The sequence below is a fragment of the Cyprinus carpio genome, chromosome A20 (genome assembly GCF_018340385.1).
Source record: "Cyprinus carpio isolate SPL01 chromosome A20, ASM1834038v1, whole genome shotgun sequence".
In the NCBI taxonomy this organism is placed as follows: domain Eukaryota; kingdom Metazoa; phylum Chordata; class Actinopteri; order Cypriniformes; family Cyprinidae; genus Cyprinus; species Cyprinus carpio.
The window spans coordinates 16,798,894-16,822,875 of NC_056591.1; the positions used below are offsets into that span (position 1 = coordinate 16,798,894).

At 36.1% G+C, this 23,982-nt stretch overlaps 2 protein-coding genes across 2 annotated transcripts in view; one reads left to right on the top strand and one right to left on the bottom strand.

Moving 5' to 3' along the window:
• LOC109072324 (fibronectin type III domain-containing protein 1-like) overlaps positions 1 to 5,820 on the bottom strand; it is a 31,981-nt gene extending 26,161 nt beyond the window's left edge. Inside the window, 3 exon segments of the mRNA XM_042777870.1 lie at positions 1,273 to 1,359; positions 1,462 to 1,656; positions 5,652 to 5,820. Coding sequence (XP_042633804.1) covers positions 1,273 to 1,359; positions 1,462 to 1,656; positions 5,652 to 5,724 — 355 coding nt within the window. The 5' untranslated portion in view covers positions 5,725 to 5,820.
• Positions 5,821 to 10,015: 4,195 nt separating this feature from the next.
• Positions 10,016 to 23,982, top strand: part of LOC109112642 (otoferlin) — a 56,044-nt gene continuing 42,077 nt past the window's right edge. Inside the window, exons 1-3 of the mRNA XM_042777850.1 lie at positions 10,016 to 10,395; positions 12,284 to 12,342; positions 22,986 to 23,076. Coding sequence (XP_042633784.1) covers positions 10,317 to 10,395; positions 12,284 to 12,342; positions 22,986 to 23,076 — 229 coding nt within the window. The 5' untranslated portion in view covers positions 10,016 to 10,316. The remainder of the gene's footprint in view (positions 10,396 to 12,283; positions 12,343 to 22,985; positions 23,077 to 23,982) is intronic.

Genomic DNA, 23,982 nt, shown 5'->3' on the forward strand with positions numbered 1-23,982 from the left:
CCCTTTAGAGATAAATAACAGTACTTTTTGAAAGGGTGCTGCCCCAGTGACAGCTTTTGTAAATTTTTCAGAGAATGTATACAGCAATAAAATTTTGTGTACACTTAAGCCACAGTTAAAAATGAATGAAAGAAAGGTTTGTTGTGCTGTCTTATATTTGTTTTCAAATGTTTTAAATTAGAAATATATAATTAAATTATATATACACCACTGGTTTGTCACTGTTTGGGTCAGTAAGATTTTGTTTCTAAAGAAATTAATACTTTTATTCAGCAAGGATGCATTACATTGATCAAATGACAGTAAAGACATTTATACGTAATGTTACAAAAGATTTATATTTCAAATAAATGCGGTTCTTTTCATCAATGAATCCTGAAAAAAAATTGCAAAAGAATAGAAATAGAAAAAATTTATCACAAGTTTCCACAAATATTTATAAGTACCACAACTGTTTTCAAGATTGATATTAATAAGAAATGTTACTTGAGCACCAAGTACAGTAAGCATACAGTATTAGAATGATTTTGAAGTATCATGTGATACTGACGACTGGAGTAATGGCTGCTGAATATTCAGCTTTGTCGTCACAGGAATAAATTACGTTGTAAAATATATAAGAATATAAAATATTTATTTTAAATTGTAAAAATATTTCACAATATGTTTGTTTTACTGTATTTTCTGAACAAATAAATGCACTATTGGTATGCATAAGAAACTACTTTGAAAAAAATTAAACAATCTTACCGACCCCAAACAATTGAACGGTAGTAGATCACCATAGTTTGTGAATAGTTTAATGTTTGATCTTGTAATTAATTCATTTTTGTGTGCAACTTGAGTGGCAAAAAATTTTAGGGGCCACTGTATGTATACAATGCTGAGGGATTCCTGTTTTGTTACACTTAAAGGAAATTGACCTAGAAGTAAAAAGTTTGACATCATGTCGTTCCAAACCTGGATGACTTCTGGAGAAAATAAAAGAAGACTGAGGTCCAAACAACATTGACTTTCAATATATGGACAAAAAACAGAGACATTTTTCAAATGTGTTCTGTACAAGCAAAGAGATGCATACAGGTTTGGAACAACACACATGATGACACACATTTGTTTAAGTTTAGAAGCATGCATATGTGTATAAAAGCATGCATATGTGTTTTATGCGCATACTGTACTTTATATAGTCATGCACCATTTTACAACAGTGAAGAGAGAGTCATAGAGAAACATGCAGGTCTCTATCTACACACACAGGCAAGCACACACCTCCTGGAGTCTCTGCCCTGTAGACAGGTTTACTTATTCCATCCTTATTCTCTGCACTCATCTTGAGAAAATGCAGGACTCCAGGCTCTAAAACAACACAACATGCACATGAGAGCCTGAAATAGTGCTCAAGTACTCAATGTGTGTCTCTAGCTTTTCATTTAATGAATAAACGATTTGCACTCTTACCTACGTCCTCTAATAACTCTGACCGTCTGTCCTTGTCGACAGTGACGAAGCGTAGTGACTTCATGGACTTCCCGTAGCCGATGCTGTAGCTATCAACAGGCCGTCCATCCAGCTCGCTGGGTGGATCCCACGTGACCTTTAATCCCTTATCCACCGAGGACAGCTTCACATTGCGTGGCGGCAGTGGCTTAGAACCTGCGAGAGAGTACAGTTGTCTGTCAATCACATTGCAATTACAGTCTGGTGAGTTCGTTTTTGCAAGATTGCAGTTGCTAAGTTCAGCAAATCAAGTATTAATTATCTTATAAGCTACATTTTATGCATTTAGCAGACACTTTTTATCCAAAGCGACTTACAGTGCATTCAGGCTATACATTTTTTTTTGTTTGTTTGTTTTTACCAGTATGTGTGTTTCCTGGGAATTGAACCAACTATCTTTTGCACTGCTAATACAATGCTCTACCACTGAGCCACAGGAACACTATTAGACTAAGTATGGAGTATTGAGGGTGACTGTCACAAAATATGTCCCAAATCATGACCACAAAATGAAGCAAAGAGGTCTTGTATAACCTTGAAGAGTTTTATTTTGCAATAATGCCCGACAGATTACACAATATTCCACACATTTACAGTTTAGCGGTCATTATGCTCAACATTTGACCAATGAATGCATGCGATTATGTGATTGACCAATCAGAATTATGTGTTGCAGAGGGCCATATATCAAGGGAAAATTGTAAATTTAGCATGAATACTCACTAAGTAGGAGTCATAGTGTTTAATGTAGAGCTATTGTATAAGTTAACTTTCTTCCTTGCTGGCATAAAGCCAGTGAGAGAGATCAGTCTCTATCATTTATTTAAGCGTACACATGGACATATGCCTCTCGGTCACTGCTTTATAATGTAATATTGGTAATAGAACATCCCTCCACATAATCTGGAACCACATCACACATGTCATTGTAATTACCACAACTAACACACACACACACACACAGGCCACAGAAACATCAATCTGTGACTTGGCCCATATTCAATGTTATGATGTAGGGTGGGTTCACATTTTGATTAAATAAAGATTTGTAAGACATAAGAATTAGATCTTTCTCCAAAAATAAACCTTTTATACTGGAGTAAACTAACTGAGGCTCGTATTAGGAAGTGGACATCACCTAGATCAGTAGTTCTCAAATTTTGGATAATTCTGCAGTGAGAAATAAAAGATAATTTACTGTGATTCATTTTAGCATTCCAGAAGTTTTAAGAACTGTTCCTCAGTTATTCAGTTAAAACAACAGTTATTGAGGAGACAAAAAATATATAATAAATTAAAAAATGTTAATAATTATGTGTTTTGTATTTTGAAAAAAATATATACTTTTTTAATTTAAAAAAAATGTTTAGATTATATAAAAGCACAGACTGATGATATTATCTCTAAAGATGTTGAAGGTACGAAGAAATTTGCACTAAACCCCTGGTAAAGTAGGTGACTCTCAAACATTCTTTTTTTTTAATTACAACAAATAATTTATTGTTTTTAATTTGCAGTAATATGAGATGTTATAATTTAACTTCATGACAGCTGTTAAAAAATAAACTTTGTAAATTTTAACCCATTCTAACTGATGTTTCCAAGACTATCACAATTTGCTATCGCAATTCTGACATCGATGTAAGCCAGTTAGATTGATGACATATTTCCAGCAGAATTCGCAAATCAGTGTTCAATAAATCACAGAAAATCAATTATTTAGAATAGCAAGGCATAAAATCACATGTACATACTTAAAACAAATGTAAGATTGTTGGAATGTAAGAACTGTCCCAATAGCTGTCCTGAAACTCTGTCATACTGGCTCTTGGCCATTGTCCGTTCTTTTATTAGGAAGGTGAAAGTAAATGTCCTGTGGTCCTGTTGTCAGTTCTTTTGGAAAGACCTGTAGGGCAAGCACCTGCTGCTCTGACATCATTTTCTCAATGACAGGCATAAATAAACTCTCACAAACATACTATTTACTTATTATTTTCATTCAGGTGCCTGGAGGACATTCAAACAAATGCAAGAAGCATTTAGAGTGTATTATTGTTTGAGTCAACAATGGCTTAGTGCTTTTAAATAGACAGCCTGAGCTACAAAATACCCAGGTGCTTCATAAGAGGGAATCTGATGATAGACAATGCTCTAACACCTTAGTGACAGGTTGAGTGTAGGCATTGTGCCAGCTACCATCACACTCACTTATCGACAGATTGAGTTTCTTAACCCTCCAGCCTTGCCTACGTCGATCAAAGACTTTCCGCAAATTCCTTGGTTAAAATCTGAGCAAGATTAAATTCCAGTAGCTGGTCAGGGCATGATTCTCTCTTCCTCTTACTCTCTGGCAGAGCTCTTACCTGACAACATAAGCTCATTCTTACCGGAATATCAACATTTAACTTGATGTTAAAGTCCAGGGTTGTGGAACAAAACCCTGAGACTCATTCCTTCCAATATATCTTTTATCTGTCAGGCAGATGTCTGGAATGGTTTTGAAGCTGCAGTTGGGCACCTTTCGAAGATCTAGAAGTTGAAGATTGTTGAAGATGGAGAGAAGAGGAAAAGAGAAGAATACTGGATAAAATGCAGCTGCTGATGGCAGTCCCAGGCTGCACTGGGGTGACCTCATTTAAAGAACATTTCCAAAACACTTTGAAAGAGCAAGTGAGAAAGAAAAGGCCCGTTGTAACGTGGCATCTAAAAAAGCTCAGTAGGACTTTGCTACCACTTTTCTCATCCAAGATTCCTCTGCTCCACTGCATTCTCCTCAAAATTAGAAGAGACAGGCAGAGTGAAAGAAAGATGTGGAAAGAGAAAATGAGGCTAAAATTGATTTGAAGAGCTGAAAGCGAAGGAATGTCTAAAACATCTGTCACCTTTTAAAAAGGTTAACTGTACTTCCTGTCCTGGCTCTAATTTGTTCCTTACTAAGAGCTGCACTTACAGTCCATCTATCTATCTATCTATCTATCTATCTATCTATCTATGTATCTATCTATCTATCTATCTATCTATCTATCTATCTGACCTCATTCAACTACCTCTTCTGTCAGTTAAAGAACTGCTCTCTGAGATTTTTGACACTTTCATCAGACTGAATAAGCTCTTTTGCACTACAATCATTATATCTGCACTGTTTGTTTACTTCACTGGTTTACACTCTTTCTGCCATGTGCCTTGTGATGCTTATCTTTCTTTTTACATGACCTATTTGTATATTTGTATAGATGTACTTTATATTTTATCTGTATTTAATGTTCTACTGTTAGTGTTATCTGTATGCACCAAGGGTCTGAGAGTAATGCAATTTCAATTCTCTGTCTGTATGTACTGTACATGTGGAAGAATTGACAATAAAGCAGACTTGACTTGACTTGACTTAACTTGACTATCTATCTATCTATCTATCTATCTATCTATCTATCTATCTATCTATCTATCTATCTATCTATCTATCTATCTATCATCTATCTATCTATCTATCTATCTATCTATCTATCTGTCTGTCTGTCTGTCTGTCTGTCTGTCTCTATAGGGAATCCAATCAGGATATATAGATTTTTAAACTGTATGTGTTACAACACATAACACATACAGACTCCACTAAATTAGCTACAGAAATTAATTACAAAGGTGCATCAGTCGAAGTAGATGTTGTACAGTAAGTATTAGTCTCACACACGTACATGTAGACATGTAGACATACTTCTATGATAACCTTTATGGAAACTGATTCAAATGGCTAAAAAATTGACTTGATATTAAAAATATAAGCAAAGCAAGCACACCTTTTTTTTCTGTTAAAGTTTGTGCACCTGCCTGTGGCTCAGCTGTTCAATCACTGTCTCACCCATCATGCATTATTAGTGCCTGAAATGTTTAATAAAGGCATGGTTTCCACGCACAAACAAACAGGACTTAGACATCCAGATTCACAAACCGCAGGTGATGAATTCAATAGAGCCATTTGTCATAAGCGCTTATGAAATATTCTTTACAGTAAAGCCCTGGTAATTATGGCAAAGGCTACTAAACAAAAAATAAACTTAACGATTTATACCTTTAAAATGGTTCTAAATTTAAATTCTACATAATTAGAATAAAATACAAAGCTTGATTTCGTGAATTATAGAGATTTGACCTACCCGACAGTAGTGGGCTCTGGGTGCAGAGTGTGATCAGGAGCCCGAGAAGAGCTCGTGCCCGTGCAGGAGACATTGCAGACAGTGCTTCAGTATTACGGCGATCCGCTACACTGAGGGAAGGAAGGTTATGGGATGCTCGGATGCTCCGCTGCCCGCTACCGTCAGTCTGTGCACTCTTTCCTAAACGTTGTCTCCCTCTTCTGGGGACGAATGGGACTTGGGGCTACCCAAATATTTCCAGAAAAAAGAGATGGAAAGTCTTTGGAAACACACTTCCTCTCGTGTAGAACTCACTTATCGTGTTCTGTTTTTTTTTGTTTTTTTTATAACGTATTTACCCAAACCTTGGTATATTAAATTGGTATATTAAGTTATAGCTATTGTATTTAATCAACTGTAATTTTTATTCAGCTCTAAATTATAGATAATCAATTCTATGCGCATGCGCGCAATTTGGAATTCGGCTACAAACTGAAGGCGCGAGAATAGTTAGCCTAGTGTTCAAGACGTTCACAGTTTGAGAATATTTTTTTCACCCCATTTCTCAAGAAATAGGTGAAAGAGCAATCAAAATATTAAGAAGAGACCTACCACGAAGAAACAATCGAGTTAATATGGGAGTTTACAGTTTGTTTGAGCATCTATAACACATCTCTAAATTTGAGTTTTGTGTCTCATGCTGTAATATAATATCCAAGTGTTTGTCTGCTACACATGTTTAGGAACCTGAAACTTTTCCCGAAATTGTAAATTAATGTCAGGTACAAAGATTCAGATGATGCAGTTCTGTCATTTAACATCCATTGACGTTCTCACAAAGCAAAGCAAATTCTAAAAACAGTATACGTGTTGTTATTATTATTATTATTATTATTATTATTATTATTATTATTATTATTATTATTTAACCTTAAAATTGTCCTGTAAATTCTTTATATTTGTACACATATACACTATCTCATTTCAAGGAGGTGGCAGTCATGTGTGATAGTGATCGTGACCTCTAAAATAAATTATTTTTTTAATGAAAAGTCAAAAGTCTAAAATACGATTTTAAAGTCTAGGGTACCCTTGCACTGCAAAGAACAAAATAGCTATTGGATCATTATCATATTGGCCTTAAAACAGACATTCCTGTCCTATAGAAATATACATCTATACATGAATTATGTATGATAATCCAAGAGGCACAAAAAGAGCCACATATTTTTCTCATTTTTTTTTTTTTTTTAATTAAACATAATAAATGTAATTAGTGATCCCTTGAGGCAGACTTGTCTGTGGTGGACACTATTAGACTTCATCAGACTGCTGCTTCCATCTACACAGATATGGCATAATCTCTAATTAACTGACAAAGAAAGGAAAGAGAAGGAGACAATATTTAAAAAAAACAACAACAACAGCTCTAGTTTCGCTTTAACATAAATTCTTTATGACTCCAGAAACTACCCAGCAGCTAAATGTGAACATAACTGAACATAGACTGCAGAGCTCCAAGTATAGTTAACACGAGCAATGCATCAGCAAATAAGACTCCATCACAAACAATCACTGGACAGCCATAGTCTCTGACTGTCTCAGGGGACCATGAAAGAGGCAGTTAGATCCGTGTGAGATGGAGGATTAAGAGAGAAAGAGAAGGAATAGGAGAGCCAAGAGCTGTTTTTAGAGATTACACTCAAAATGAGCCCTATTTATTTTAATGCATGTTAATTATAAACAATTAATATATATTATTTAAACAATTATATAATTTAATATTATATACATAATTAACACACACACACACACACACACACACACACACACACACACACACACACACACACACACAAACACGCACACATATACACTGAACAAAATTATAAATGCAACATTTTGTTTTTGCCCCCATTTTTCATGAGCTGAACTCAAAGATCTAAGACTTTTTCTATGTAAACAAAAGGCCTATTTCTCTCAAATATTGTTCACAAATCTGTCTAAATCTGTGTCAGTGAGCACTTCTCCTTTGCCGAGATAATACATTCACCTCACAGGTGTGGCATATCAAGATGCTGATTAGACAGCATGATTATTGCACAGGTGTGCCTTAGGCTGGCCACAATGAAAGGCCACTCTAAAATGTACAGTTTTACTGTACTGAGGGGTCTGAAAACCAGCCAGTATCTGGTGTGACCACCATTTGCCTCATGCAGTGCAACACATCTCCTTCCCATAGAGTTTATCAGGTTGTTGATTGTGGCCTGTGGAATGTTGGTCCACTCCTCTTCAATGGCTGTGCGAAGTTGCTGGATATTGGCAGGAACTGGAACACACTGTCGTATACGCCGATCCAAAGCATCCCAAACATGCTCAATGGGTGACATGTCCGGTGAGTATGCTAGCCATGCAAGAACTGGGATGTTTTCAGCTTACAGGAATTGTGTATAGATCCTTGCAACATGGGGCCATGCATTATCCTGCTGCAACATGAGGTGATGGTTGTGGATGAATGGCACAACAATAGGCCTCAGGATCTCGTCACGGGTCAGTGCATTCAAAATGCCATCAATAAAATGCACCTGTGTTCATTGTCCATAACATACGCCTGCCCATACTATAACCCCACCGCCACCATGCCACTCGATCCACAACTTTGACATCAGCAAACCGCTCACCCAAACGATGCCTTACACGCTGTCTGCCATCTGCCCTGGCCTGTACAGTGAAAACCGGGATTCATCCGTGAAGAGAACACCTCTCCAAAGTGCCAGATGCCATTGAATGTGGGCATTTGCCCACTCAAGTCGGTTATGACGACGAACTGCAGTCAGGACGAGACCCCGATGAGGATGACGAGCATGCAGATGATCTTCCCTAAGACGGTTTCTGACAGTTAGTGCAGAAATTCTTTAATTATGCAAACCAATTGTTGCAGCAGCTGTCCGGGTGGCTGATCTCAGACGATCTTGGAGGTGAAGATGCTGGATGTGGAGGTCCTGTGCTGGTGTGGTTACACTTGATCTGCGGTTGTGAGGCCAGTTGGATGTACTGCCAAATTCTCTGAAACGTCTTTGGAGACGGCTTATAGTAGAGAAATAAACATTAAATTTATGGTCAACAGCTCAGTCTCATATAGGCTCATACTGAAGATGCATATTTTACTTTCTTGGTTCTCACTTAAAAGATAATGTAAAATAGTTATTTTCACTGGCATGACAAAGATTGACAGGCTGCACAGTGCCAGTCTTATCTTTGTAATATTCCCTGTGCTTCTGTGACAGCTGGGGAAAAGAGAAGTCCAAAATGTTCATGACTAATCAATGAGATAAAAGATATCAGTTTATATCAGAACATGATCTATAATCACATCTTAACACTTATTCTTACCATGCTGAAGTACTTGATCTTCTTCTGCCTTTTGAAATCAGTGTTGTACTGGACCCAGTAGGGTAAGATACTGTCTTGCGTATGGGGGCTGAGAGGCACGCTACCCTTATTGTAAGGACTTTTGCTTGAGGCCATCATAGCCGATCGGATGTTTTGAAAGTAGCCTACTTTAGGGTCGAATTGCCAAAAGTCTCCCCATACAGGAATATAGTAGTGAGAATGCATCCACAGTACCTTTAAATGATTCAGCAATTGCAAAATTAACAGGTGTTGTAATATTGTTTGCACCAAGGTAAGAAATTAACCACTGAGAAAGGGTAGCAGCCATAACTGTTAATTCAAGTTTATTTCAATTAATTGATTTATATATTATTAAGAGATAGCACACAAAAAAGAAAAATACTCTTATCAAGGTCCCTGAATGTCAAAACTTAACCCTGAAAATCAATTCAAGGTGACAAATAATGTTTTAAAAAATTGACACTGCTCTGCACTCAAAATAAGAAAGAAGCTATGTTTTTACCCGGGCATCAAAGATGATGCTATGTGAAAAAGAAAAGAGAGAGAGAGAGAGAGAGAGAGAGAGAGAGAGAGAGAGAGAGAGAGAGAGAGAGAGAGAGAAAGCCCTTACAATGTAGGCTGTGTTATGCGTAATGAGAGTCCCATTTCCTCTTAAAGTCCTGGCTGAGTAGATAAAAAATATTATCCGATCACGCTGCGCGTCTAAAGACCTGCATGACTGCATCAACCTTTTTTTTTTAAGTATAGACTAGCATACGTTTTTATTAATAGCTAGTCTGTCAGTTTACTCCAATATACGATACATAAAAACTATGATTTTGCCTCGAATAATAATAAATCTGGTAAGAAGCTTTTGGGGCGTAACTGGTTTCTGCAAGAATCCGCCCCTGAGGAAGAGTTTTGATCGTGAGCGACTGCCCCCTGCTGGCGTCATCCGTCATGACATTGCGCTCGAGCGGAGTGGCGAGGCGCATAGCAGAGTGAAAAGAGTCTCGGAGCGGAACTGACGAATGTACATGTGTGCATAGTAAAGCGAGGAAAAAATGAACGCTCTTTAATTATTAATTACTCTTTTCATGTTATTCCGCACAGAGGATACACTCTATACGATGAGAGGATTTTTCCCGGTTTTATGTAGCGAATAAAATAATTTAGGATATGATTTTCTAAGAAGTTTTGCAGCGTTGGTCAAGATAGATGCGCGATCTTTGTGATTAAACTTTTTTTTTTAATCCTATTTTAGTCTTTTTATTTTCCTTATTTTAAGTCGAAATGGCTTTAGTAGTGTACCTGAAGACTGTCACGGAGCTTCGTGGAAAGGGGGACCGCATCGCTAAAGTGACTTTCAGAGGTATAGAGCAATAGGCTACTTTTAATTTCCAGTGAATGTTTTAGTTTGTGTGCATCTGTATATTAAGTATCTTGTGTTATACATATGTAGGTTTAATGTTATTTTATCCCATATATAGGCTATATATAGTGCAATAGTGTGTAACTTGAGGTTCTGATGAAAAGTTGTGGATATCCAGTTATTCTGAACCACCCTGTCTTTATCAAAGAACATGGAGGGCATTTTAATGTCGCTTTAGGTGATTGAAACCTCCCTTGCTGGTATATAGAAATCAACATTATTGCCTCAGACACAAGCTTGAGCTGCTTTCTTACCTGGTTGCATTAAATGTGTAAATGTAGGGTCTCAGTTTTCACTGCAGTATCCTTTAATTCATTGTTAATTTCAAGCGATGAATTTTAATCAAATGGAAAGTTCAGTAGGCTGCTGGGATTCTTTTTTCAAAACTGTCTTCAGGGTTGCCAGAAGTATTAAAACTGCATAAAGTTGTAAACTGAGAAAAGTGAACCAAATTTGTTTGAATTTTTGGCTGTTTTATCTCATTACTCCTTGAATTATGAGGCTTGCCTCGAAAATCCATTAGATTTTATGTCAGTTAAATGTGGCTTTAAAAACACTAAATATGAATGGCAAGATTTTATTCTCCTGATTCTCTTCTCTCTTTCTCTTTGTTTTTTTCTCATCTGTATTTGTATTTCAGCACCTTGGACAGTTGCTGAGAGTTCATCTGACAATTATTTTCTTTCTCATAAAATGCTCTCTGTGTATGTGTCTGAGAGAGAGGGGTTGGGAGACAAATACAGATATATGTGTGAAGTTTTATGTGTTTCTAGCATATATAAAGAACAATTACAGAATCGCCTTAGATAAAAGGAGCAGAAATGAGCTAGGACAAACAACATTTTATTGCAAAAAAAAAAAGAAAGAAAAGCAAGTCATTTCTTTGCATGATCCTGTTGTTATGTTATGTACCCCCCCCCCCCACTGAGGGCAATGACTATTAGCGCTCTTGCCACCCTTTCCTTCCCTCCCATTTTGGTCTTCCTCTAATCTTCAGCACCCTCAGTGTGGAGTCTTCTAGGCTGTCTGGAACGGAAGGGCTCTACTGAGCTGTGTCCTGTTTCTCTATGGGTTGCATAACTTAGATTGAGTACCTGAGAACAATGAAAAATCACAATAAAAATGTTTCATCAAAAAGAGTAAATTATGGAAAGTACAAAAATATTGGCTGTCAGACATTATTAGATGTGATTACCTTGGAATTTGAAAAGTCCTCGTAAAGACTGTACATTACTGAAAATAATCTATCAAGATTGTTCTTTTGCTTTACAGGCACCCTATCAATTTTTCACCCAGTTTATGCATGTTACATAAGCTTGTATCTCTCTCTTCTTGTTGTTGTTGCCAAGGAAAAGCGTTTTTTAAATCTAGGTTGTGAGCCTTGTGATTTTTGCCTTCAGTTCTCTCTCTATTAAGGCATCAGTGCTGCACAATTCACAAAAAAAGGAACCAGCTCAACATTTTGTGATCTACAGCACTATGTATAGAGGGTAGATGTAAATCGGGGGAAAAGCTCCTGAACAGCCGCAGCCAGCAATGAGTTTGAGATGAGCTGCTGCTTATTTCTCTGAGACTAAGAGAACTTTGTTGTCTGTATTTTGAGATTACAAAACTTAGAACTCATTTCAAAACAACATATACTGTACAGGTACATAAAATAATTCAGCCTATTTTTACTTGTTTTACTTGTTTACGTGTACATTTGTAGGATTTGAGATTGCAGTCTTCATTATATCACACAATTTATATCACACAATTTTTCTTATATATCGTGCTGCTTTGATGCTATGCTCCATATTGACCTTTAACCTTGTTTTTCTCCATGCAGGTCTGTCCTTCTTCTCTCGGGTGGTGGAAAACTGCGAGGATGAAGCTCAATTTGAGCAGGTCAGATTTTTCCCCCTGCTATCGCTTCGGCTATTATCTCAAGAATGTTCAAGCGTGACACTGTAACGATGTAGACCTCAGAGCACCGAAACATAAATACGCTAAAGATTGGATATCTCTCTCCCCAAGAGAGGATGTGGGGAAGGAATCACACGAGGAATCAGCCCGCTTAACCATGACCAACACATCACATTTAGCCCCGTGATTCCTATTAATGTTATTTGCACAGACCCTCAGGCAAGAAAAACAGCAGTATGAAGTAGCAATATGCCTGTGGATAAACCAGCTAAATTCCTATTAGGCTAATACAGTTCTTTGAATGATCACTCTCTTTGCTCCAAAATATTCCTTCAAGTCCAAAACTCATGCTTACATTTGAATAGCAAGGGTAGTGTTAGCCTCATCTTACCTTTGAAGGGGGTTGTTTTATTTTTCAGTGCTGCAAACAGCAAGCATTATGAAAATGCTTTTTTTTTTAAATTCTATTTAAAAACTAACTGCCGCTTCCTTTCTTGCTTGTTGGTCTTTTTTCTATGTTAATAGGGAAGGCAGAGTTTCTACTGTATGTACAGTAAGACAAGAAGAGAGAGAGAGTGACTCATAGTGAGTAAACCAATTAAAAAAAATAATTTGAGATTATCTAAATGTAGAACAATAAAGCTGACATTTTTTTTTTTCTGCTAAGTGGAGACATATTTAGTTTCATATTGCTTTCTTTTATGCCCCATAACCTTTCCGGTTGAACTCCAGCCTTTTCATTTCCTTTCAATCCCTCACTCATACTTTTGTGGTAATAGTTTAATCATTACTGGGTGGTTAAAGAGGGTCTGTACACACTTCAAATCTACTGAAGCCACTCGCCACTTATGATTACATCACAGATCTTATACCAAACCCCACAAGACAGTTCAGACAACACTCCTGTAGGACATGCTGTCTCTCTCACTTTCTGTTTTCTGTTTTATTTAAAAGCATGTTTGTGTTTGGCACCAGCATTGTTTTTCATTCAGGTTTGTCAGGTAGGCACGATCAGGTTTCATATTCATCAGAAGTAATGTGAGTTTTAGTGTACTGTACCTAACACTGACATTTACCCAAAACAGGACATAAACAGAAAGTAAACAGAGTTTATTTAAAAGAGATGTTTGTGTACATTTTCTGTTGACCATGACAGATTTTGTTCATCATTTCAAGATCAATGACGATCATAGAGCAGTATAACTGGGTATATATTCAGACACAATGATTAGACGAGCATGCTTTGCATTGTTAAATAGCCAAAACTGGTATCTACATGCAAGATTCCATATTAATTTGCTGCATCTGCACAACATAGAATCGACTAACAAGATGGGTTTTTGTGCTGCATAAATTGCATTCAGCACATATTGTGCAGGTCCATGTTTGTGCTGTTACCTGTTTTGCATAATTCAAATTGCATAATACAGGCAGCATTAAATCTCAGTTCATTCTCAAGCTGCTTCAAAATTCCCATACTTTCACAGTATGTCATATTCTACTAATGTGACATTCTGCTTTTTGCTTACTTTATAGCAAGAAGTATGCACATTCATAATCAGGTTCGAAAGGATAGTTCACCCAAAAATGTAAATTGTCATAATATTTCACCCTCGTGTTATTCTAGAACCATTGCTTAATGCAATATTTTATTGTACTTTTTGTTTAAGTTTTGGTTGTGTAGTTTGTCAATGCTGGGACAGAAGTCTGTCAGGTTTCATTAATATATGTTTTTTGAAGGTGCAAATGTCTTATGGGGTTGAAAAACATGAGGGTGAGTAAATGATTACAGTATTTTAATATTTGGGTTGACTGTTTTTTAAGTAAATATTCCCTATGTCTCTACTAACATATTTGTTCTGAAGTTCTGCTTCTCTCATTCGGTCATGTATCCCACCACTTGTTTTCTAACAGTCTTACTATCTCTTACCACTAGAACAACTAAACTCAGCAGCCCAGCATCTTTCAGGGCTATTGCCGGCTGTACTCATTGTACACTCAAGTAGACTATTCATTTGAATCAGAATGGACCCAGATATTGTTTATGCATGAGCAATTATTATTTTATCTTCAACAAGCTCACAGACACTGACAAAGACAAAATATACATAATTTGCACATAATTTAACCAGATATGTCCTGCTTTCATAGTAAAATGCTGCATTTTCTTCACACAATCTGTAATATAAATAACTTTTTGATACTGTGTGTTATTATGGCTTATTATTGCAGCACTGTTGCACGCTGCTTCAGGCCTGCAACCTGGTGTTGACTGTGATGGACAGACGAGGTTCAAAGTAGACACTTGCTGCAGCTATGTGCAAAATTGTAGGAGTGCTTGTTAAAACATTGAATTTATCTGCAGGAGTCCAGCAAGAAACTCTGTTGTTAGTTGCTGCTGATGTGAACGTTAGTCGCTCGCGCTGGTTAAGGCACATCCTGTGGTTAATGAAACTTCAGTGGGTAGAATATCCAGTTCAGATACAGTATGTACAGATTTTGATTTTGTTGCTTGTATTTTAGCATTTTAGTGGGAGATATAAAAAATGGAGTGACTGATGAAGAAAGACTTGAACCCTTTGTGGCAGGGAATTTCTTTGCAATCTTGTAATGTCTAAAACCGTTATTCTCAACCAGGGGATCGTGAACCCCAGGTAGTCCTTAAACAACTTTTAAGGAGTGTTTGGAAAGATTTTGACTTCACTTTGGTAGTCTTGTGACACTACCTTTAACCTGTAAATCATAACTCAGCATTAAAATTTGTAAAAATGGCAATATATTCGCTTTGGTGGAGATATTTCATGTTTGTTAATGAGCTTTCATGCTATTTACATTCTACCAATGTAGACGTATTGGTAGATGGTATAAACATGCCATCTGGATTTTATTAAATAAACTAAATAAATGAATTTGTTGTTTGGTCTTCCAAAGAAAGTTTCTGATTGGCCCTTGTAGAAGACAAACAAGCTCAGTTTCTCCCATTTCTTCTTCATAGTTTCTTCTAACTTCTTTAATGTAAGTGAAGGAACATATTTGAGGTTTTATTTTAAAGAAAGGATACTTAAGCCTCTCTGATGGGGCTGTGGGGGTGGATAAAACAATAAATGCTGGGAAACACTATGTACTGTACCAGGACTAAAATACGGTCCTAGTGAAGTGCATTTTCTATGAATGCTAATGAGTGAATACTTGAAGTGATGACATAGTAGTACAGGAATACATCATATAACCAAAGGCAATAAAAGTATGTTTAAAAAATGAATGCTTGTCCCAAATCCTTTTTTGTATTAAAAAATGTGCCTGCAAGAGATCATGAAGATATTATTAAAGCACCACTGCTGCTGTTTGTATTAATGCATGCATATGCTTTTTAGGATGTTTACATCCGAAGACTGACAAACAGAATTTCCCCCGCCCTATTACTCTCCCATGCATTTAACTGTTTAATCAAACACTCTCTGCTGGTGCTTGTTATTGCTGAAACATGCAAAGCTAGCCCCCACTAGTTCACATGCCCATCACAAAACTTCAGCTATGCCTATCACACTGCATCAGTGTCTCAGTGAAGAAATAAGAGTTGCTTTCTCATTATGTTAATGTGGAATTGTCTCATCATGACCTGCAGATCTTACCTGATATGATCATTCTCCTAAATGGCCCAATGAAGCATCAAATTGCACCAATTTCTCCTCTTCATCAGTCTAATTATTCTTTCTGTTCCAACAGTTTTCAGCCACATGATTCTCGCTGACATTTCACATTAGATGTTGTGTTTTTAATTTGGAGTGTGAACAAATTTGTGCACAGAAACAATCATTCAGTTCAGATCACTAACGAAAAGGTGCCAAATTAATTAGTTGTTTTAAAGTGCACCTGCATTTATTGAGCAGTAAGATTCTCAACTAATTTTGCTTTAGGACCCACATTTTACATTGGACATCAAGTGGCAAGTACCAAAATAATATCAAATGTCAAATTCAAAAGCTTATTTATTATTCTATGCTATATATACACAATTATGTGGTTATATGCATTTTAATTAGTTATTTGCATTTAACATAGTTTTTCCCTGCTATCTGTGACCCAATCAGAACAATGTTGGGTTTTGTACCAGTTGAGAACCATTGATGTAAAATAATCTTCTAGGTAGGTGTGGATTCAGATCATAGACAAATAAATGAACAAAAGTTCTGGTGACTTGTTTTAAGATCATTCAACAACAGGCTAGCATTTTGCATGTAACTACGTTATTGCCATACAATACACAATCTGCATACTACTATGCTTCAGGCTTCTGGTAGAGTCTAACATTACTGTCCCCTGTCTTTAGAATTTGTAAAACAACATACAGGCATGTAAAAACACGTCTCATTTTCTAATGATGCTTGAGAGATTTAATGCCAAAAGAAAATGGAAGATATGAGCTTGCTGTGACTCAGAAGTAAAGTAAGGTCACCTAGAGAAGTCTGCAGAATGTGAGATGTTTGAGGTGGTGCAGGAGAAATCACACAATGTGAGGCCATATGGTGTAGAAAGGGAAGAGTGCAGAAGTAATGGTCTCATTAAATCATCCCAGATTACTGCGGTAAATCAAAACAATCTGTTTTTAATAAGCTTAATTAACTGAAATGTTCCTGAGAGTTGAGATTCTGAAATAAGAAGTGCTTTAACTCGCTGGATTAATGTCAGGAAGAGACTTCATGTGGCAGTATGAAATATTACAGAGCTTGGAAGATAAATATGAACATAAAAGCTGAGAAATCAAGATAGCTCAAATAGCAAGAAACAAGAAAAATAAAGGAGAAGAAGCAACTAAAATGTATAGTCTGTGGGAAGGAGACAGATAAACATGTAGGAGCAGAGGAGAAAGAATAGTGGAAGCGAGAAAGAAAAACACCAGGGGGCTTGACTGAGCAGGCTGATTAGAGAGGCGGTTTTATGTCAGGACCAGTGCGCATTTTGTACCTAATAGTGAGGCATTGATTTAGCTGAAATTGTTAAATGTTCATGCATCTTTCCATTATCTGAATCACAGACAAAAAGAGAGAGAAGAAGTGAGGGGGAGGGAGATATGACATGTCAAAACTTGTGATCCTTTGCCATTTAATAATTCACTCTCCTTGCGTTTAAATGGTGAGGAGGCTCTTAGTTTCTTGGAGCTCAAATCATCTCACGTCTTCACCATCAGCAGAGAGCTCATCTATTCACAGTTTATGTAAGAGGGGGAGGAGAGCCATTGGTGGGAGAAATTAAATGTAAGTAGGTAAAATAGGACTGAGGTTGGTGTTAAAACCAGGGTGCACGTTTTCAAGTGAAGGAAACTGTCTGCTTTGAGTGACTGTGCAAAGTAGAGAAAACAAGAACATAAACTCTTAAAAACAAAGATTCCAAAAGGGGTTTTTCACAATTATGCCATGAAAGAACCATTCTGGGTACCCCAAAGAACCTTTCAGTGAACAGTGAACAGTTCTTAAAATAACCATTTTTTCTTAGTGTGAAGAACATTTAAAAAATCTAAAGGCCCTTTTCCCACTATATAGAACCTTTTGTGAAATGGAAAGGTTCCATGGATATTAAAGGTTTATATATATATATATATATATATATATATATATATATATATATATATATATATATATATATATATATATATATATATGAGCAATATCACTTAAGTAGTAGTGCAATATGGCCTTTATTAACTCATAGGCGTGTGATATGGCTGTATATCAGCACGGCTGTGATGTGGCTGTGGGTAATCACAGCGTGCTGATATACAGCCATATCACACGCCTATGAGTTAATAAAGGCCTTCTGAAGCAAAGCGATGTGTTTGTGTAAGAAAAATATTAATATTTACAACTTTATAAACCTCAATCTCTAGCTTCTGCTAACTGTTATACACACGTTCACGAGAGACTGGCATCCAGCGGATGACGTAGGACATAGGCGTAGTATAAGCTCCGGTGAGAATATACTAGTCTCGCGAGAAACAAGTTTTGTTTACAGCAATGGAAAACCAGTGTCCTCTTGGCTTATATCGAAATCCCCCAACATTTTTCTTTACAAATCCTCATTTTGTACTGCTAATTTGTGATCATCCACGTTTTTCACTTCCGTGTTTGTCGTGTTTGCCTACCTCCTACGTCTTCCGCTGGATGCCACTCTCTCGTTAATATGCGTACGACAGTTAACGGAATCTAGAGCTTAAAGTTTATAAAGTTGTAAATATTTTTTGAACACAAAAGCGTTTCTGTGTTCATCTTGTTGCTAGGCTAATTGTTTTGTGCATTGAAATGGACAATTTTTTTTCTTAATGAAAGCTTTGATATTATAAATAGATAAAATCCTAAAATAATTTAAACGTATTACATTATTATACATTATTATATATAATACATTATATATATTATTTATAGTTTATTATGAGTCTATTCACAATATAAACACTGCATAATATAAATATTTGGGGTTCAGATCCTATGAAAAATGCATTTGTTACATGTTTCTCTGGTTTAGAGTCTGTAGTGTATCCAAGAGAAGAAAAAAAAAATGTGGGATGAGGAAAGATTGAGAATGAACTCTGTTTCTCAGAGTTATCTGTACTGTCACCAGGATGGGAAGACAAGTCTTTTTTTCATGGACAGAAAAAATGCTTCAAACAGGATTATTCAGGATTATTCCATAACCTGTCCTGAACTTATTTCTTCAAGGTTTTGTGTATACACTTTGGGAAGTAATTGTCAAATAATCTGACTGCATTTCAGGCATTTCTTTGAGGTTACACTTTTATGTAGAATTATATGAGCTTGAGTCTTGTCAAGTCATGTGACTTTACACATTGCAATCATTTTCTTAATCATCGTTTGAAGTTTTTCTTACCATATTTCCCATTTTAACCATGCATCTTAAAAAAATGTGGTGAAGCTTATGCTTTGAACATTATGTGAGAGAATATGTCATGCTATTGTAGTCCAATTAATTTTTATTTCCTGGGTTAATTAATCATGGTGGGGAACTGTGAGCTATGGCGTTACATCTTTGTGTTGATGAATGCAGCCTTCTTACAAATAACTTCTTAAAAATCTCTGAGCTGCAAATTATTTTTTTTAACCAGTAGCTTTATCATCCACGAACATAATTCAGAAATATCCCTCATCTGATTTTCATCTCTGGTCACAGTCACTGTAATTCCTTCTAATTTGTTCTCTTCACATGGCTGGCAGCATTTGTAAGGGTATTATTAATTATTGTAAAGGATTTGTTGCAACTTGACACAGGTTCCTTGTAAATAATATTGTCTGTAATTATTGGTGCCAATTATGCACAGCTATTTACATTTTCACACATTATTTTGATTGTTCATTAATAGGAATGCACCATATTTTGCTTTGTCAATATTTTCATGTTATGGTTAAAAACTGAAAAATGTCAGTATTAAAATCGAATCTGTACTGTTTTATCCAAATAACTGAAAAATAAAGCTAAAAATTAAAAGCAAACATTTGAAATGCTACAAATGCATTAGGCATCACAACATTATAATGTACAGTATGAAGATAAGATTTGCTGAAGATTACGTTTAACAGTGTTATTATATTATTAGTGTTTTTAAAGATTAATTTTTAAGTAAACATTAAATTATGGCAAAGGTATTCTGATTATAAACATATTGGAAATGAGCACAATTAAATATCCAATATCCACAGATAGTGAAAAATGAAACAATTCTCTAATATCAGCAGATTACAGTCCTACTATGTATTTTGCATCTCTATTCATTTATAATTGTGGTGAGCTATAACATCCTATCAGACCATTTGAAGTATGGTTAAATATCTCATCTAAATATTAACCAGGTTAAAGAGATGAGCCCTGTGTCAACTCTTCATTTTCGTAATTCTTGCCCATACTCACAGTAACGCCTCTCACCCCAAGCTTTCTGATAAATGTACTAAAGGCCAAACATACACAGGAGATTTAAAAGATCTGTCACTGCCAGTTATTCCTTTCACTCTAAGGAGCAGCTCCATGTCCTATTGCTTATTCTTCCTCATATTTAACAATGTCTGTGGGAGTGAATATAGATTCTGCACTGGAGCTGGGGGATTTGAGGGGAAAGTTCTCTCTGCTTGGCTGGACTTTACCCCGTGGGTATTTGGCTCAGACAATGAAGCTAAGCAAAGTGCACAAGTCCTGCAGTACTCTATCAGCGGCTCCTCTCTGTGCTAGAGTCTGTGCAGATTTATTAGAGGTCTTAAACCACCTCCATTTGCACTTGAGCAAATGGAGGTGGTTTGAGACCTCTAATAAATCTTGCACACATCCTCCCTTCAGCCTTTCATATTCGACATTACTTCACAGTTTCCATACATGCCATATGACTCCTTTTAAAACCCTTCCGTGTTACCATTTTTTTGATTAAGATTTTTTTCGTTAAGTTTCACTATTTTTTTAAATAACGTTAAATATGTTATTTCCTTGTGTAAGCCTCATTTGCATAGCACATTGACAGGGAGCTTTAAATTATTTTAGGTGAAATATACTATATGTGTGTCTTTATGCACAGTTGGATGTAAGTCTTCTTTTCACACAATATTTCCTGAGGTTAAAATGTACACATAGTGCAATTTCCGTTTAGACCGGAGTTCAATTTTAGATATAATTATTCTCCATTTGCCCTGGTTCATTGAATCATTTCTGCATACAGATGAAACTAGTGGCCTTAATTATGTTGTATTTATTTTTATATTTTTTCAACCTGCCTTTTGTTACAGAGTTACTGTCTGTTTGCTTTTTAAAAAGAGAAGGAAACAGGCAACAGGAAACGGGGGTGGGGGATCTCATTTCTTCTTTTCCATGTGATTTGTTTACACCATACTAGGAGAAGAGAATCAAACATCTCTGATAAGCTTTTAATAGCACAATTAACAACTATGGGTAGTCAGTTCTATAGACACATCATTATCACTTCTTGAATTTTTCAAGACTTAATTTGCCTGTTGATTACGGCTGTCACTCCTTAAATAACCTAACTGTCCAAAACAGGACAAGTGACAACCGCATTTACCTGCACATGGCCTTGGCGACTTTCTAACCATACAACAACAAATCTCATTTCCCTAGTCAGAGCATCCTGGCCAGTGTCAGCGCTGCACTGATTCATTTGGCAAGAAACATTGTGGGCCCACAGCCTGGTAGTGGAGTACCGCTGTTCTCCATAATCGCAGTGAAACAGCCCTCAGGGCAGCCCGTTTGTCTGTATAGATCAGTGTGCCAGATGGGAGTCCCATGTTCTGGGATCAGAAGAAAGCTAGTGCATCATCCCACTGTTAAGAGCCCCAGTGCCAGAAAAGACTCCTGCAGTGTCATAGATTGCAACAATTAGTTTAAAAGGGAATGCAAGTGGGTCATCTTTCAGTATCCTATATAACATTCACACTGAAATCCATAATAAAGTTTGGGAAGTTAACGACAAGTGAATGGCAAGTGACTAGTGTATTTAGATTGAAACGTGGTCATAATAGACAAAAGAGGTACATTAATAATATAAAAAGCACCATTTTAATTAACTGTTTATAGATGTGAAAATTATCAAATCTGCCGGTTTCTACCTTGGAGTGAAAAAAAAAAACATTTCACAATTCCAACTTTATATCTCACAATATGTCTATGTGTTATTTTAAACTTTATCTCACTTACTATTACCTTTTTTATATTGTACTCTGAGTCTGAGGCATAAACAAGCTTCTGTAGATCCCCAAGCATGGCACAGTATCAATAACATTCAGCTGCTGATTTCCTGTTGTGTCCTTAATGATTTCCTGCAGAATATTTCCTTTTTAAAGGGATACTCCATCCCAAAATGAAAATTGTCATTATTCACTTACCCCCATGTCGTTCCAAACCTGTAAAAGCTTTGTTCGTCTTTGGAACACAGTTCAATATATTTGGGATACGTTTTTTACATGTATTTACACTTTGGTTTGAAAGCAAACAGTGCATCGGTGCAGCACTTCTGGCGCAGGAGAGCGTACGCTGCCTGCGTACTGTTCAGAATTGTCAAAATGGCGCTACGCTGATTTGGAGATACACAGAGGAGAGGAATTGTTGAATAAAGTCGTTATTTTTGTTTTCTTCGTGTAAAAAAAGTATTCTCGTCGCTTCATAACGTTATGGTTGAATCACTGATGGCAGATGGACTACTCTTGACGATGCTTTTCATACTTTCCTGGACCTTGACACTGTTATTTATTTGGCAGTCTATGGAACAGTCTCAAGCCTCCCTGTTTTCATCCAAAATATCTTAAATAGTGCTCCGAAGATGAACAAAGCTTTTACGGGTTTGGAACGACATGGGAGTAAGTGATTAATGACAACATTTTCATTTTGCGGTTGAGTAACCCTTTAATTCAGATTATGGTTTTATTGGAATGCCAATAATGATTCTGATAATTGGCTTGTTTTGGTTTGATATAATAAGAAATTATAGTCTAATAGTGCAGTGTGGTGCTAGAGCACTTTTGGATTTTATATTATTCCAATACAATGAGAATAATTAGCATGAAAGATCTACAATCTGTTTAAACGGATTGATTTTTGTCTTTGTTTGATTTGTTTTCCAGGCCTTCCGTTGGCCAATTGGGAGTAAAGTGGATGGCAATGAGATGCTGGAGATCCAAGTGTTTAATTACAGCAAAGTCTTCACTAACAGGTATGAAAATTCAATTAATTTGCTAAGCAAGATCAGATCATCTAAAAAAGTGTTTATTGACACACATCTCTATATATTTCAGAGGCTATGTTTAGAAAATACAATATAACCAAGACATATATAAGAATTATAACAGTCTTAATTGAGTGAAACAAGGCTATAAACAAATCCTAAATACATTTCCATTTAACTCTAGTAATTAACATTCGTTGCTTCAACCTGTGGTCTCCAAACAATGGTTATTTAAATATTTTCTCTCAGACAAACTAAAGCTTGTTTGTTTTGCAGCAAGTCTTTGTTATTTCCATCTGACCTTATAGGACCTCATAACTCATAATTGCTGAACTCTTTGTGATGCTGGTTTCCATAATCATGTTGTTTTGACAGTCTAATAGCGTGTGTAGACAATTTGACTCTCTGGTATTTTGAGATATTATTACACATGATAACAGCAGGGGTGAGGCCATCCTACTGCAGGTATTGTGCTGTAAATATTGATTGTACAGTATTTCATATATTTCATATATTTGTTTTTTTATTTAAGTAAAGTGTTTATCTCTCCTTCCCTGCAACATACAGTTTGTATTTATTTTGAATTTTTAGATTTTAAAAATAATTTTTAAAACAATGTTTTGAATGTTTCTTCAGGTTTATAAATAAATAAATTTTAAGGTGTTTTAATATTATTATAATGTTGTAATATTTACTTGTGGCAGTATTAAAGCCATTTTAATTTATAGTTTATTACTTTTATTGTAATGTAAATTTTAATTTACACTGAATGAGAGAGCAGACACAGGATAGAGGTTACAGTATTTTCTAGAAACTTGTTGATGGAATGCAGTGCTCCTTTTTTTTCTGTACCTGTATCTGTCAGTATTCAGTCTCTGAAGAAGTGCTATGGTGTG